Genomic DNA, 15,846 nt, shown 5'->3' on the forward strand with positions numbered 1-15,846 from the left:
AAAAAAAAAAAAAAAAAAAAAGGCAAACAACACTACTTGGTGCTTGAGTAAATTGTGGACTTCATTGGTGTGGGACAGTTATAAAGGACAATATTGGGACAACTATGAAAATATTATTATATATTAAAATAATAATAATAATGTATTAATGTTCAGTATCATAAGCAACACCATTACACTGTAGTTATATAGAAATTGAACATTTTTTTCTTAGGATAGAACACTGAAGTATTTAGATATGAAGGGTCTGATATTTGTAATTCCCTTTTAAATGGTTTAGGAGGGAAACCAAATGGCAGAGTTTTTGGTGTATGTATATGCATGTGTGATACAGATGGAAATAGAGGCAAAATATTAACAACTGGTGAATTTATGTAAATAACTTATGGGTGTTTGATTTATTATCTGTGAATTACTTTGTAAGTTTGAGTTTTTTCCCAAATAATGGGGGAAAACAGTAAACTAACAGAAACATGAAGATTAAGGAATAAAGAACAAGTCAGAATCTATAAACCAGGAAACCAGGTCTGTGTAACTGAAAGGTTACTGCACGAGTGAGCTCTTTTGAAAGACTTCACATTTCTTCCTTTGGTCAGAGAGTGAATGTGCTACATTAACAATGAAAACTGGTTTTTTATATCATTTATTATATCTTATCAACTATGCAAAATGTCTATCTGATGCTTGTTACATTATACAGGATTTAGCAAAAGTAACTTCTTTTAAACTTGTGGTTTCTGAGGTTCCCCAATTCATTTTTTAACATTTACTCAAAAATAAAAATATGGAGTATCATTTTAATTAAATTTAGTCGATATATTTGTACAATCAAAATCAACAAAAAATTGTGATTTGATAAACTGTTTCTCTGTGTGATTAACAAGTGATATGTACTTGCTCCTGTGAGTCAGCAGAATCTTCCAATATAATATTAAGAACAAGTAAAACCAAATTATGTGTTTTCTATTTTGGGAAATAGCACCATATCAATAATCCATAATACAACACAAAAATTAACACAATCAATAATTCTAAGACTAATTAACTATGACAAAATCTGAGCAGAAATGAAAAAGTATATAGTAACAAATTTCCTAAAGGCTTAGAAAAATTCAAAGATTTATGATTTCCTGACATTTATGCCTTGAAAGGAAAAGTAGCAAATATTTAATTTCCAAATATTGCCTAGATCATCTGGTGTCTGAAGAACAGAGTGGTGGAGCTTCTCATCAAGCTGTAGATCCTTCTGCTCCATGTGATCTATATTCAGTGTGGAAGGGGAAGGAGTCTGTGACCTGGATCCCAGAGTGGAATGAACTGGGGAAGCACTTTCTGAACCTATAAATGAAATATCATAAAGTTACTATGCAGAGTACACTCAACAGCCTATTCTAAAATACAATACTTAAAAACACCAAAGCTGGTGTGAGGGTGCACGCCTATAATCCCAGAACTCTGGAAGGCTGAGGGTTGAAAGTTCAAGCCTAGCCTAGGCAACTTAGTGAGACCATGTTTCAAAATTTAAAAAAGGGCTGGGGATGTAGTGCAGTGCAAAGGTCATGGGTTCAATTCCAAACACCACAACAACGAAATAAAACAGACTGAAAACATCAAAAGACAGCACAGGTGGTAAACTGGCCAAGAAGTCAAGAAAATCATAATATTATACAAGCTTCTGTATCTAGAAATATCATCTCATGTTTAACATGGGACTAGTCTGAAATCAGAAATGGACATCTCAGATAACAGGAACCATCAGTGACACTATACTTCATATAATTCAGAGTTGGAGCTATCATTGAGTCCCTGCTGCTTCATCCACCCCATCACTGCTAACTTGGTTCACAGCAGCCTCCAGCAACCAGTCTTCCTTTGTCTCTACTTCTTCTTCCAATCCAATCTCCATGAGACAGTAAAACATCCCAAAACCTAATGTGATCACGTCACTTCCTCATTTACAGTTATTCAAGACTTCTCAATGACCTCAGCATAAGACCAAAACTTCTTAGTAATATTTTCAAATTTCTGCATCTTTCTTTTTGTTGTTGTTTTTTGTTTTTGGTACCAGGGATCGAATTCAGGACCCTGCGCTTGTGAGGCAGGCGGCAGAAGCTCTGAGCTAAATCCCTGGCCCCTAGATGCATCTTTCTTATCTATCTATAATCCACCTACAACTACTATGTTCTAGGCACAGAAAGTAAAGTGCTTATATTTATTACAAATAATTACACTTCTGGCCTTTACTGTATGTTTTTTCTTTGCAGAGTCCCCAGATTAAGACAGAGACAAATATTATGGGATAAAAGTCTCAGGCTGGAAGGGTTATGGAGTGGATCTTTAAATCAGTAAGAACACTCCAGAAGCATTTTATTCTTCCTACTGTAAAATTCCACCCCTTTTCAAAGTTTAGTAATATTTCTAGATAACCAAAAATTTTAGTTTTGATGGCATTAAAATTTGTGTTACAGTGGAACACGAAATTCTACATTTATTTTCTTAATTCACCCAGTTTTAAGCACAAGTTATATAAATTTCACAGTTGTACAGTTTTGTAACCAATACCAAAATCAAAATATAATACCAAGACCATAAAAAGCTGTCCCCAATTTCAGATCTTGCCAGAATCCCAAGTAAACATTCATCTGTTTTGTCACTGTAGTTTTGTCTTCTCCAGAATTTCATACACATAAAATGGACATATAGTTTTTTGTATTTAACTTTTGAGAGCCAAATATGTTCTTACATATATTAATATTTCATTCTTTTATCTTTCATCTTGCTAAATATTATCCCAATAAATATTTAATGAATTAATATACAATTTATCTATTCACCAGTGGACATTTTATTTTCAGTTTTTCAGTTTTCTTTTTTTTTTGGGTGGTATCAAGGATTGAAGTCAGAGCCTTTGCACTGAGCTACCTCTTAACTACCCCCCACTCCATTTTTGTTTTAGGTTCAGAGAAGAGTCTTGCTAAATTGCCAAGCTGCCCTTGCTGGGCTCAAACTTGTGATCTTCCTGCCTTAGCCTCCCCAAGTGCAGAGATTACAGGTGTATACTACCACACCCAGCTTGTTTTCAATTTTTTGCTACTATGAATAATGCTGCTATGAACTTTCACATACAATGTCCAACATAAGAAATCAGGAACAGTGGTACAGTAAATGTTTAATGTTTAAGAGATACTGCCATATTTTTCCACAGTGGTTTTACCATTTTGCATTCGCATCAGCAGTATATGAGATTTTTGGTACTTTGTACTGTGAAATATTTTCAATTTGAATTATTTTAATATGTGTGTAGTGGAATCTCATTGTTGTTTTAATTTGCATTCTCTGATTACTAGTAATCATGTAAATATCTTCATTTACATTTTTAAGAACAGTGAGAGTAAAGGGTATTTATTATAAAATAAGAATTTTCTTATTTCTCTTTGAATTATTTAAATCCTGTATTTATGGGCCTATGGATCTAAGCAGATTGGCCCCCACCCTTCATTCAAATCTATTCTGCAACTGGGTATGTAAAGTTCTATCCCTTAGGAGAAGAGGAGGCAGACTGTGAAAATACAGAATGAATTCCTGCCTATCTGATATTCCCCTGGACTAATTTCATCCATCTGAATTGGCTAAGAAATGTCTAATTCAGAAATATACTCCAGTCTTGCAAGTTCTAGCCAACTACAAAATGCACAAACTACTCCACTGATTTACTGGGGAAGGAGTACCAGGGATTGGACAATATTCCGTGAATGTTAGGCATTCAAAGGGCCCTTTGAAAATTACAAAGACTTCTTGTCAAGAAACTGCCATATTTTAATAATTTTTTTACTCATCTTTAACAAGGGAGGGGGAAACCAATACTTGAGTACTTTATGTAATATAAATAATACTTAAGACTTCTCAAAAACTTAATTAGGTTCTTTGGAGGTTTAAAAACTGAAATTGAAAAAACAAATCCCCTCAAGTACCTTACCAGTAACAGTTGCAACTTCAGCAGAGAAAGCCTGTTGATTAAGGCTGTTTGTTTCAGAATCTATCTGAAGTGTGGCTAGACTAGCCACTTCCTGCTCCTCAGCACTCTGATGATGGCTAGAGGCTAAATCCACCTCAGCAGAGGATGCAATTCCAGTGTCACCTCCAAAGCTAAAGTCTACAGAAAGAAGAAATGCTAGTATGAGTTCCTGGTATAAAACAAAAATATTTATAAAAGAGACACAGCAAAATGACCAAACATTAACATTTCCTCTACATCTATTTTACTCAGGCAACTGCAAACAATGTTAACATTTTAAAGATTATAATTAGAATGATATTTAAAGATTCCTATAGTTTTGTTATTAACAATAATGAAAAGAGACAGAGGACACGTAGTACAGCACCACTGATTTGACAAATATTTTTTGAGTTGATAATACACTTAATGCTTTAAGTATTTTATAATCTCTAGTTCAGCAATATACAAAAAATGACATATGGTAAAATAATCTTTCTCTTAAATGATATTCATCTGAGATCAAGGTGGTATACAATTAACCCATGAAGAGAGGAAACATTCAATTTACTAATGCATCTCCCAGTTTTTCACAAACTTGATTCCCAAGGTTTTAATTTTGATGCTCTTCACTAACTGCCATGTACAACAGAATTACCGCAGAAACCACTATGGGGTCATAATAAAGCACCAGGTAATATCACAGATGTAATTTTATTTATTTCTATTTTTTTATTTTTGGTTTTTTGAGACAGGGTGTCACTATGTAGTTGAGACTGACCTGGAACTCACTATGTAGCCCAGGCTGGTCTTGAACTCACAGAGATCCTCCTGCCTCAGTCTCCCGAGTGCTAGGATTACAGGTGTGTGCCACCACACCCAGCTCAGATATAATTTTAACATGGAACAATTTATTCAAGAAACGTTCTGAGAACTGTAGTTCTCATAATTAGTCAATGGTTCCCAAATATAAGTGCATGAAACAGTACAAACTCAAAATCATGACCTGTCCTTTATTTTAAAATCAAGTCCATACCAAATTATTTTCCTTTTTATATTTTTATATTCCCTAAAACTTCCTTTGGAATTTCACTGAGAAGTGAAATCAAATTATGTAGGAACCACTGTCTGAGTAACACTGGATAGGAAGGTGATGGCTATATAACCGTAAGTCAGACTTGAATAGACAATCAATACAAAACATGCTATTCAGATACGAGATACTTGCTGTCAAATTTTCGGCCATCATACTGGAAAGCGCTGAAAGAGTCCGAGTGACTATCTGAGCTGATAAGATCACTGCTCCCTGCACTAGCAGGAGAAGTCCATTCAGAGGGCACGCCTGGGTCATCAATGGGGCGCATCTGGTTCTGCTTGTTTAGAATATCAGGGAGGTCTTTAGGAATTTCGAGGCTGCCTGGACTACTTCCTCTTCTTGTCATATTCTAAAAATTCAAGAAACATTTTACCATTAAAAAAAAAAGAATTTTCATGAAAAACAGTATGGAGATTCCTTAAAAAAGCTACAAATATGAATTCTATTCAACCAAGCAATTCTCCTTCTAGGTAGGTATCTTTTTGAAAGAGTAAATGACATGACAGTACAGTGATAAATGCATACTTAGGTTTATAGCAGCACAATTCATAACAGCTAAATCTTTGAGGTAGCCTATATGTCCATCAAGAGATGAATGGATAAATAAAATAGGTATTTATATAAAATGGAGTACTACTCTGCCATAAAGAGAGATACACTTGAGTCATCTGTAGAAAAATTGGTGTACCTTGAGACTACGTTAAGTGAAGGAAATCAGATACATAAGCTTAAATATTATATGGTTTTTCTTACATGAGAAATGCAATATATAAATAAAGTGCAAAATAAAAGACAGGCAAGAGGAAAAAAGGAGGGAAATAAAGTTATTGTACAAGAATGGAAAGTGTATCTAAAAGTGTACCTTAATTTAGTATAATTGTCTTATTTTGGGGGGCCCCATTATTCTGACTATTAATCTGTGTTTATGATAATTAACTTATACTTATAAAATAAATACATGAGCATGATCCTGGCAAGAAGGGGGAGGAGCAGAGGGGAAGGGGGAAACAAAGAGCTGAGATGTGTTATGTACATGTACCAGTTCCCCATAATTTATGTAATCGTTATGTACTGCAAACATGTACTAATAAAAATTAAAAAAAAATTTCCATTCTGAGTATCTGAAACCTTTAATTTTCAAGATAATCATAACAAACAGTGCTGAGACATAGGCCGCTCACTGGGGGAGGGCACACTTACTGAACAATCTAAGGGTATGGATCGGTGCTACTGTTCTGGTTAGAGTAGGTAGTACTCATAGATGTGGTTGGGCCTGAGGCTCATAGTTTTGTTAGGATCCATGGAGTGAATATAAGCTAAACAGTAGAAGGAACAAAGTATTTAAGTGGAAAAAGAAGACACAAACAGAAGAGAGAGTGGGAAAGAAGGAAGAATGTTGGCAAAGATACCCTTCTGTAACAATCTCACAATCATTTTATCTGTTCGAGAAAAAAATAACTAAAAGAAGTGAAACACAAGAGCCACTGAGACCCAAATGTAACATGACCAATTCCACATACAGTTATACTTCCCTAACAATTAAGCATTATTAGGGATAGCAAACAGCTTTGACTTCCTCTAAATTCGTTTAAATCAGTACATTATGTGCCATACATAATGATCACCTCCTCATAGGGAATTTGTACCTGCACACAATGACTTCATTCTTTTTTCCCATTACCCTCCCTTTCCTTCAATTCTTCTTGCCCTCTCCATTTATAAAAGCTTTTTACCCATTTTCCCCTTTCATTCTCTTTTTAAAATCCCCTTTCCCCTTCCTCTCCTTACCCCTCCCCATTCCTCTGACCCCTTTCCATTTGAACATGAAATAGCTTTTATTTTCATTTTGCCACAATCTCAACATTTAAAACAAAGATAACTTTAAAATCTGTTCGGAAGTTATCTGTAATGATTAACCAGTATAATATTTATGCTATCAAAACTATGGGAGCCAGCCTAGGTCTGTTATCTTTGCTAGCAGCTGGTACCAAGGTAAGCCCAAGCTATGGACACTAAGAAGTTACTGTATATCCCATATCTATTTGAGCAAATAGGTATTCTGATCTTTCTTTGGTGAAAACTAAGAGCTTGTTTTAAGTCTTCGGATAAAAATTATATTATAAAATATACTTTAAAAGATTTTAATTAAAAAAGGGGTTAAATTGGGGGAAGGCTGTTTTGAATAAAAATTTCCACATGTACTGTACATGAAACATATATACAGACACAGATGCATATATTTTTAGTTCTTTTAACCTTCCTCTCTAAACCAAATAAGTAAAATAAAAATACAACTTACCAAGGCATTACCGCTTCGCAGTCGTTCTGCTATAAACTCGTCCATCAAGTCAGGAACATTAGCACTGCTGCTGCCAATATCACTATTAAGAGGAGGCAGTTTGGGGCTCATGTCCTCTTTACTGACTAAAAGCAAATAAATAACTATATATAGTGAGGAAAAACTTAACTGCATTTTCTAAATGTGAAGCAAACCAAAAACCAAAAAATAAAACAAAACAAAACAAAGTACCTATGCCATATCAATGATTTGCCAAACATGCATTTATAAATAATTTCCCTCCTTTTAGATTTAAGAATTAGTAAATTGATGTTTACTTTATTTAACTAAGCAGATGTTAGTCAATCTTCAGTGTAACCCTAAGTAGCAAGAAAGCTTGTAGATAAGCACTAGTTGAAGTCAGGTTAATATTGCCTATAAAGAAACTGGTATATTTATCTTTCTTCCTGCCTGTGTACTTCCTTTCAGAGCCTTAAATATCTGTAATTGCAAAAAATATTTGCAAGGAATGTATCCCTTCAGTCTGTACAAGTCTCAATGGCACACAAATGCAGTGCTTTGCATATTTATTAAAAAAAAATCTATGGCTTTGATACAATGTTCTTGCCACTATAAAATCTAATTTTAGAATAAGAAAAGAGGGTTTTTTCCTATAAAGGCTTAAAAAAACCCCACCATAATATTTTGATTTTTATGTGATTACATTATGATTTACACTAAAAATTTCAACTTGTGAAACTTATAGAAGACATATGTTGTTTGTCACTATTATGCTATTGAAAAGTTAATTTCTCTACTATGAAAAAGCAAATTGGCACTGTTTATATTCCTAATGAACTAAAAGCATTTCAGATTAAAAACATACACTGGTCAGAAGCTCATTGTGAAATACCATTATCTTTATATTACTGGCCAGGCTTTGCTAAGCTGTAAAATACTGCCCTCAGGTGGCATTAATGGCTCAATGCAAGATGCATTTTACAGCGCTGTTAATCATGCTAACAAAACCATGTTAAAACAAATAAAATCAAAACCTACCTTACTGCTGAAAGGTAATTTTCTGTATCTTTAAAGCTATTTTAACTCTGAATCAATATAAAAGTTACCATAATCTTGCTTTCTTTCTGTAGTTATCCACAGAGGTCCCATATTTAAATTATGATTACCTATCAGGAAACCTTTATGCAAATTTAAAATCTCAGAAAAAGGAATGATAACTTTCACATGATTTGCATTCTATATAAATGAATGCCACACTAAAAGTATATAGCATATTTGGAAATGGCTTAAATAAAAAATGATTATATCCATTTTGAGAATCAAGATAATAATTTTCTCTTTGTAGATAATTAACTATAGGGGCCAGGGATTCAGCTCAGTGGCACCGTGCCTGCCTTGCAAGATTTTGGTACCAAAACAAAAAAATGTTAACTATAATGGACCTTGATTTCTATTATGTTACATGTCAAATTAATTTTCTAACAAGAAAAAAAAATACACCAAACAGATATGCAGTACAAATAAATAAATTCAATACATATGGCTAGTACCCTTTTAAATATATACTATAGGTGGCAGGAGAGAAAGTATAACTCCTCAGCAAACTTCAAGACTCACATGGCACACACAGAAAAATATGTGATTTTGGTAGCTTTTGAAAGGTTATTAAGTTTTTTCTTTATCTTCTTTCCTATCTTGTTCAGCAGCAAAGAGGTTTAACTAAACGCCTTACAAGGGAAATTAGTAATTTAAATAAATATTTTATGCTGGGAAAAATACAGCTGGGGAAAGGCGCATGCATAACCAAACAGAGAGAAAGCAGTGACCATCCCAAAGCTTTTTGATTGCTTATAGCTTGCTTCAGTTGCATTAAGCCAAACTGGTGCTGTCTTTCTCCTTTTGCGCTCTGCACACTGTTAGTGCTCACCTGCAGCTTTCCTTCCAAAATAGCCCATTACATGACTGTACAGATCCCTCAGTGGAGCCTCTGGTGGCACTCTGTTCTGCCTCTGTGGGGAAACATTTGCCTTCGGCTTCGAAAGAGCATGTACAACAGTTTTATAAACGCCACCCAGGGAGCCCTGCTGGAGTCCTGCCTCATGACTTGATGACCTGAGAGTACTACGACTACCTAACTGATTACTTGCAGTTCCTTCTTTCTGTAATACGGTGGTGGGAATCTCTGTAGATTCCTTCACTGTTTTGCTACTAACTGATGCTGTGCTAATTGCATCCAGAGGCCTGTACACACCAGGTTTTACAAGCTCTGTACCACTAGCTGAGCTGATATGCGTATTGCTGGTACCGCTACTATTATTACTACTACTACTACTAAATCCACTGAGCTTCCGTAGTCTCATCTTCCATGGAGCCTCTTTGTTTTCCAGAGGATTATAAAACTGAACAGATTCAGTAGATGGTCTAAAAGTAACATGAACACTATTTCGTTTCTTAGCAGCAATTTTCATGATTTTGGCTCTATGAGTTACTGTTTCAGACAAGCTCCTTTTAGTAGGAGAAAGCTTGCTAGTGTTTGAGACATGAGGCATTCTGCGATTAACAGGTGCTTTTAGTGTAGTTTTCTTGGCATGCACAAGTGGGACAGTGATTTTTTCATTAATTTGAACACCCTTAAGCTTTTCAACTAGTGTTACATCTACACAGGCATCTAATTCTGTGGCTGTTTGTCTATACAAGTATTTCCTTTTTTCTTTACCACAAGGGTTATCTGAACTAGGCTCTGATGACGGTGAGTCAATGTATAGTTGCTGAGATTTTTCAGAAGTTTGTGTTCTCATAAAACTATCTGGCTGACTAGGTATAATATTACTCATGAAAGCAGGTGCATTTGGTTCTTTCTGAAACTGTATGCTTTCAGGAGTCCCAACAAAAGACAGGTTACTTTCTGGTTTAATTTCTCGATCTCTATAGTCTAACTTATTTAAGGATGATCGTTCATCCTTAGTTACTGCAATAATCACTTCCTGAGAAGCTGTATCCTTTCCTATTTCATTTTTACTATAATTTTCCTGGTTTTCCTTAAAATATTCTTTCAGGGAAGAAAGAAGATCATCATCTCCTTCAAGGTCAATGTACTGGATTTGTTCAAAAGCTGAATCTGCAAGTTCTACTGGACCTATTAAGTGACAAAGATGGTCATATATGCTATCACCAACTTCCAGAGAAGACTCTCTACTATCAGTGATGTGGCTTTCAGTGGATCTAGTTATTGAAGAAGCCTCTGTGGAATTCTGCAAGCTTGGTGCATGACGGGATGAACTGTCAATGACAGGAACTGCACCTTTGGCTCGTTCAACAGTGAATGGTTCCAAGATGTCAGAAGTACTGCTACTTCGAGGCAATGGCTGTTCTTCATTCAAGGCACCAAAAACTTCATTTCCAGTGTCTTCACTTTGTGAAAAATGTCTGACTCTAGTCGAGCGGGGATGTATTTGGGCATCATCAATATCTGTGAAAAAGAAAAATTATATAGAGTAGAAACTATATGAGTATAAAATATTAATGTCAACCATAGAGTAAGCATATGCTTTAAAATAAAAAAATTCTGAGATTTTGTAAGTTCCATGAAAGAAAATCAATTAAAAATATGAATCTGTTTTTTTAAAAACGGATGGGCACAAGCCAATACAGCATATAGTGTCAATGAATTAGAAAACTACCAAAATACTTTTAAGAATGTTAACATGCACAGAAACAGTGAGGTGATGAAACATTTGGAAGTGCAGTTTAAGATAGAACTGTGCCAATAAATCAAGCAATTCAAACTTGTTACTCAATTCTTCCTACTTAAGTTCTAAGCATAAAAATAGATCTTAACACATAAAGCTGACCTAAATATCCCATTGCAAATTTATAAATTCCTCTGCTTCCAACCTGAGCAGCCACGGGCATCATCTTTCTTCATATCTTGCTCATCTGATTGGTCAGATATTATAAATGAAAAATTTCACCCTCTTCCTAAAATTCTCTTTATCAGGAAACTATTATACTGAAGTGTTTCATTTTATTCTAGTATTAAAATGTATTCACTGCCATCAAATAGTCAATATAGTAAATAAATTAATTTTTTTGCTTTTAACAAAAACATTAGTTAATTCTGGTAAAAGATACCTTTCCTGGCTATTATTGGCCCTTTCCATTAAACAACTATCAATTTTAACAGCTATCTATAGTTTCTTACATCTCTTTTTAAGAATCATATTCTGGTATCAAAATGGACATTTAGCAATTTAACTCTCTGAGAGATGGGAAAGTTGAGAACTTCCCAGAGATAAAATTACTTTTTCAAATGTAATCATTAAAGTTTGACAAGTAGCATTAGTATTCTCTATCCCTGCATTATTTTTATATTAACCCACTTATGCCAAAAGTTGCAATTGTTTGGCTATGTGCATGAAATTTATATATGTTACCTAGAAAAATTCAAGGAACAAGAATTTGAAGGCAAAAACTTTTATTATGTTCCATGGCTACATGTTGTTCCAAAATTGGAACACTAAGCATACATAATAGGATTAAGCATTCAGTATATGATAAATCCTCAAAAATATTTATAAAATTGAAAATCAAGAAATGGAATATTATTTAGCTGTTCAAATAGAAACATTTTCAAAGAGGAATGTTAGAAGTTAAGTACAATGGCCACTGACCTATCATAGTCATTTGTTATTTAAGAGTAAAAAAAACTTTCTTTTTAGATACCAGCAAAATACTGAAAAATGGACAAAGTAAAATAGCCAACGCTACTTACTTGCTTTGAAATACAAAAGTAAAACTCACAAAACTGTAACTGAATGAAATACTGTTCATAATCAAAATTTTAGATTCAGAGTAAAAAAAGTGATTTATCCATGATTACAAAGTAATTTCTTATTGGTGTTAGGTACTGAACTTAGGTTTAGTTACTCCAGATTCTTCAGTGAAAAAAAGAGAGCTGACATTCAAAGTATTTTCAGACAGATGTAATGTATGAAAGGAGACAGTCTAGGCTATTTCATTAATATTACACTATGTGTAAGAGGCTCCAAAAGACCTACTTTGTATTATGTTCAAATCAACAGATGTTTCTGTTGTGCTAAGATTCTAGCATATTCTTAAAGATACAGGTGTAGGTTCCCGACATAGGTCAAATACACGTATCTCCTGAAGTCAAAACAAACTTTGTCATTAAGCTGAGCGGAATACAATACTTTTAAAAATTACATTGGTTTCCTTTCTTATGTACTTCACTTAGAACTTTTTCTAAATGAAAAGTAAGTTTCCTTGCAAACTTCACTTTTATGCACTTACACTCACTGTTACTGCAACAGGTAACTAATGTATATTTGGCATCTTGACAAACAGAAATATTTTGATTTGTTATCCCTCCCATAACAGGTCATAAGAACTTCTGCTCTGAGGATAGATACTATATTCAACAGGTTTTCATGTGTTTTTTTCCATAAAAAGGAGCCAGCAAAGAATAAAGATGACATAATTTTACTATACAAAATTTTAAGGATTTTATAGTTGGAATTTTATTTAAGTTTAAAATAAAGAATTCCAAACATTAAATTTAATGAGATCATCAAACATGACCTTTCAGAGAATGTACAATATTAGTTTTAATTTTGGGTCCTTGTTATTAGCAGTTTATAAATTTTTCACTCTAAAGAAGCCAAGAAAGACTACTTCTTTTTTCTTCTCATAGTCCTCATATTAGAAAACCTTCATATAAGAAATCTTTCATATTAGAAACTTAACATTATTTCAGACTGTGCTTTCTTCCTAAAATTTTGCTCTCAGAAATGAGTATCTAAAACTGCTGTGCAAGTTTAAGAGGGCAAGTGCTTTTAAAAAAAAAATCCAAATAAGTATTTTTCTACTAGTAGCATAGTGTTGGAGAGTTTAAAACTAAACAATTATTTTAAAAGTAAGCTTTAAATGGCATGTCATACTAAAGACACAGGCACATGACAACACTTACTGTATAAAATCAAAGAAGACAGTAACTCCTGACAGGAAACTAAGGCCAGCACTTGAATTAAGTATAACTGACTATAACAAGTCTTAAAAAATATACCTAAACTTTATTGAGGAAAAAAAGACTAAACAGCTAAAAAGTTGGTAAAATTAATTGTACTATTAAGAAACTAAGAAGAAGAATGATTCATTTCTATAAAGATAAAAATCTTAGGACATCAAGTCCTAAACAAAACAAATACTGGTAAACTGTACAGAGAAAAATGACTTAAAAACTTTATATAGTATTGCTAAAAATTATGATGGCATGAGGTTTAAATCAAAATGTCCTTAAGACAATTTAATTATGCTGGTTATTTTTTAAATTTGGAAAACATAAGCCTTCAAATTATTTTAACTGAAAAAGAAACCATTTAATCGGCAAAATAAAAATGTTTTTAACAAATAGGAAGTGTTTGAACATTGAAAAACTACTTCCTACACAGCCTACAAATTTATAGAAATGTTATGTTTTATCTCTTTGCTTCCTTAGTATTAAACTGTTGGAAATTATTTTTATATTAAAATTTCCTGAATATTCTGTTTCAGTGATAGGTTTCTTTTGCTAGTTTGAAAGGTAGGCTGTGAATTAAAACGCAATGTGTAAATAAAACATACTTCTTTCCACTAGAATTTATAAGTATCTTGAGGATTTTGTTTTGCTCATCATATTATCTCAACTGGTTGAAAGATTTGTCAAGACAGTATGACCTAAATAAAAACTGGCAGAAGAAAAGCATTTTTAAAAGTAAAAAATTAGTAGCTACTGATTGGTAAAAATCAAACCCATTCAAGGGGAAAAAAAAAAGAATTAAAAAAAACCCTTAAGAATACTACTGTATCAATGGAAAATTTTAGAAATTTCTGAAATGATTTACCAAACCAAGTACCTCAAATTCCTTTTACCAAAGTTGAACACTTTTCTTGGTCAAACATAAATATTTGCTGTCAGTAATATTTTTATGGCTCCTAAATTTGAAAATCATTTATATTTGTTTACATGGAAACTATTGCCATTTTGAAACAAGTTTTTTCAGCCAAGTACCAGACAATTTTATACAGTTTGCCTGTTTGGCAACAATGGCAATATACCTTAAAGGTGAGTAAGAAGTACAGAGCATCGGTGCTAATAAAAAACTCTCCATCTTTTAAAACTATTAAGCTCAATTAATGTGTGTGCTTTAATGTAGGTAATTATAAGCAGTGTCTATGTAACTGAACTCATAAGTGAAGATTTAAAAGCAATAAATCAAGTTAAATTGATAATTTAAATTTCAAACTACTAAAATTTAGCCCACTACTCTATTTCATCTGTTTTCATGACTTATCAATTCTGAACATAGCAAATGACCAAATAAAAGGTTTATATGTTAAGAAAATTACAGTATTTTCTTTATGAGTATGCTACATACTGCCATTTCTGATAGCTTCAAATTTTTCTGTTTGTCTGAGACACATTCTAGCTACATAGTTCAGGATGGCCTCAACTTGAACTCATGGTAATCCTCCTGCCTCAGCCTCCTGAAGGACTGATTCACCACCATGTTCTGCTTATATAGAAAATTATATATCATACAGCATTACACGATGCAGGTAAAATAAAGTTATTTCCTTTAAACTGTCCTACACATAATGAAGGAAAACAGAGATAGCCAAAAAATATAGTATAGTATTTTGAAATTTGAAATTCCATTCTTAAAGAAGTATCCTTTTCAAGCCAGGAGTGATCCCAGCACTTGGGAGGCTGAGGCAGGAGGATTGCCATGAGTTCAAGGCCATCCTAAACTACAAAATGAGCCCCGGTCTGAAAAAAAAAACCAAAAAAACAAAAAAAAGGAGGAGAAGGAAGTGGGGGGGAGGTGGAGGAGGAGAAGGAGGAGGAGGTTTTTTAAAAGATGAGGAGGTGGGCCAGGGATTTAGCTCAGTGGTTCTGCTGCCTGCCTCGCAAGCGCAAGGACCTGAGTTCAATCCCCGGTACCAAAAAAAAAAAGATGAGGAGGTGAGGAAGGAAAATTAAAAGGAGTTTGTTTTGTTTTGCAGTACTAAAAACTGAATCTAGGGTCTCACACATGCTAAGCAAGAAAGAAACGTAATCAATTAACCAGTTGGATTGGTTGAGCATCCAAGATTTTGGTGACTTTTGGTTTTTTAACTTGACACTATTTGTAAAATGTCTCTACTCATACAACTCCTTTTTCTCTATCCCTGCCTTCTATCTAGCCTCTCAAGAAACAAATTCCAGTCTAAGAACCATAGGAACAATAATAAATTCAGTAACTCAGATTTCATCAATGTAAACTGGTATGAAATAGTCCTGTCCAATTTTCATAGTGCTAATTTTTAAAATTAGGAAGTTCAATATTTTCCAAATTTGTCCTCTTTGAAACCTTAATGCTATAGGCTGTTAGTTTTTTTGTTTTGTTTTGTTTCAGTACC

At 33.6% G+C, this 15,846-nt stretch overlaps 1 protein-coding gene across 5 annotated transcripts in view; it reads right to left on the minus strand.

Moving 5' to 3' along the window:
- Positions 1-15,846, minus strand: part of Ralgapa1 (Ral GTPase activating protein catalytic subunit alpha 1) — a 170,704-nt gene that overhangs the window by 109,121 nt on the left and 45,737 nt on the right. For all 5 annotated transcript variants that reach the window (XM_019208871.2, XM_019208868.2, XM_033765133.1 and 2 more), the window contains 5 exons: positions 9,317-10,858; positions 7,390-7,514; positions 5,223-5,439; positions 3,977-4,153; positions 1,186-1,338 (listed from right to left, as the gene is read on the minus strand). In XM_019208871.2, the coding sequence (XP_019064416.1) occupies positions 1,186-1,338; positions 3,977-4,153; positions 5,223-5,439; positions 7,390-7,514; positions 9,317-10,858 (2,214 nt within the window). The remainder of the gene's footprint in view (positions 1-1,185; positions 1,339-3,976; positions 4,154-5,222; positions 5,440-7,389; positions 7,515-9,316; positions 10,859-15,846) is intronic.

This window comes from Fukomys damarensis, unplaced genomic scaffold, assembly GCF_012274545.1.
Source record: "Fukomys damarensis isolate Sample0158 unplaced genomic scaffold, DMR_v1.0_HiC HiC_scaffold_17, whole genome shotgun sequence".
NCBI lineage: Eukaryota > Metazoa > Chordata > Mammalia > Rodentia > Bathyergidae > Fukomys > Fukomys damarensis.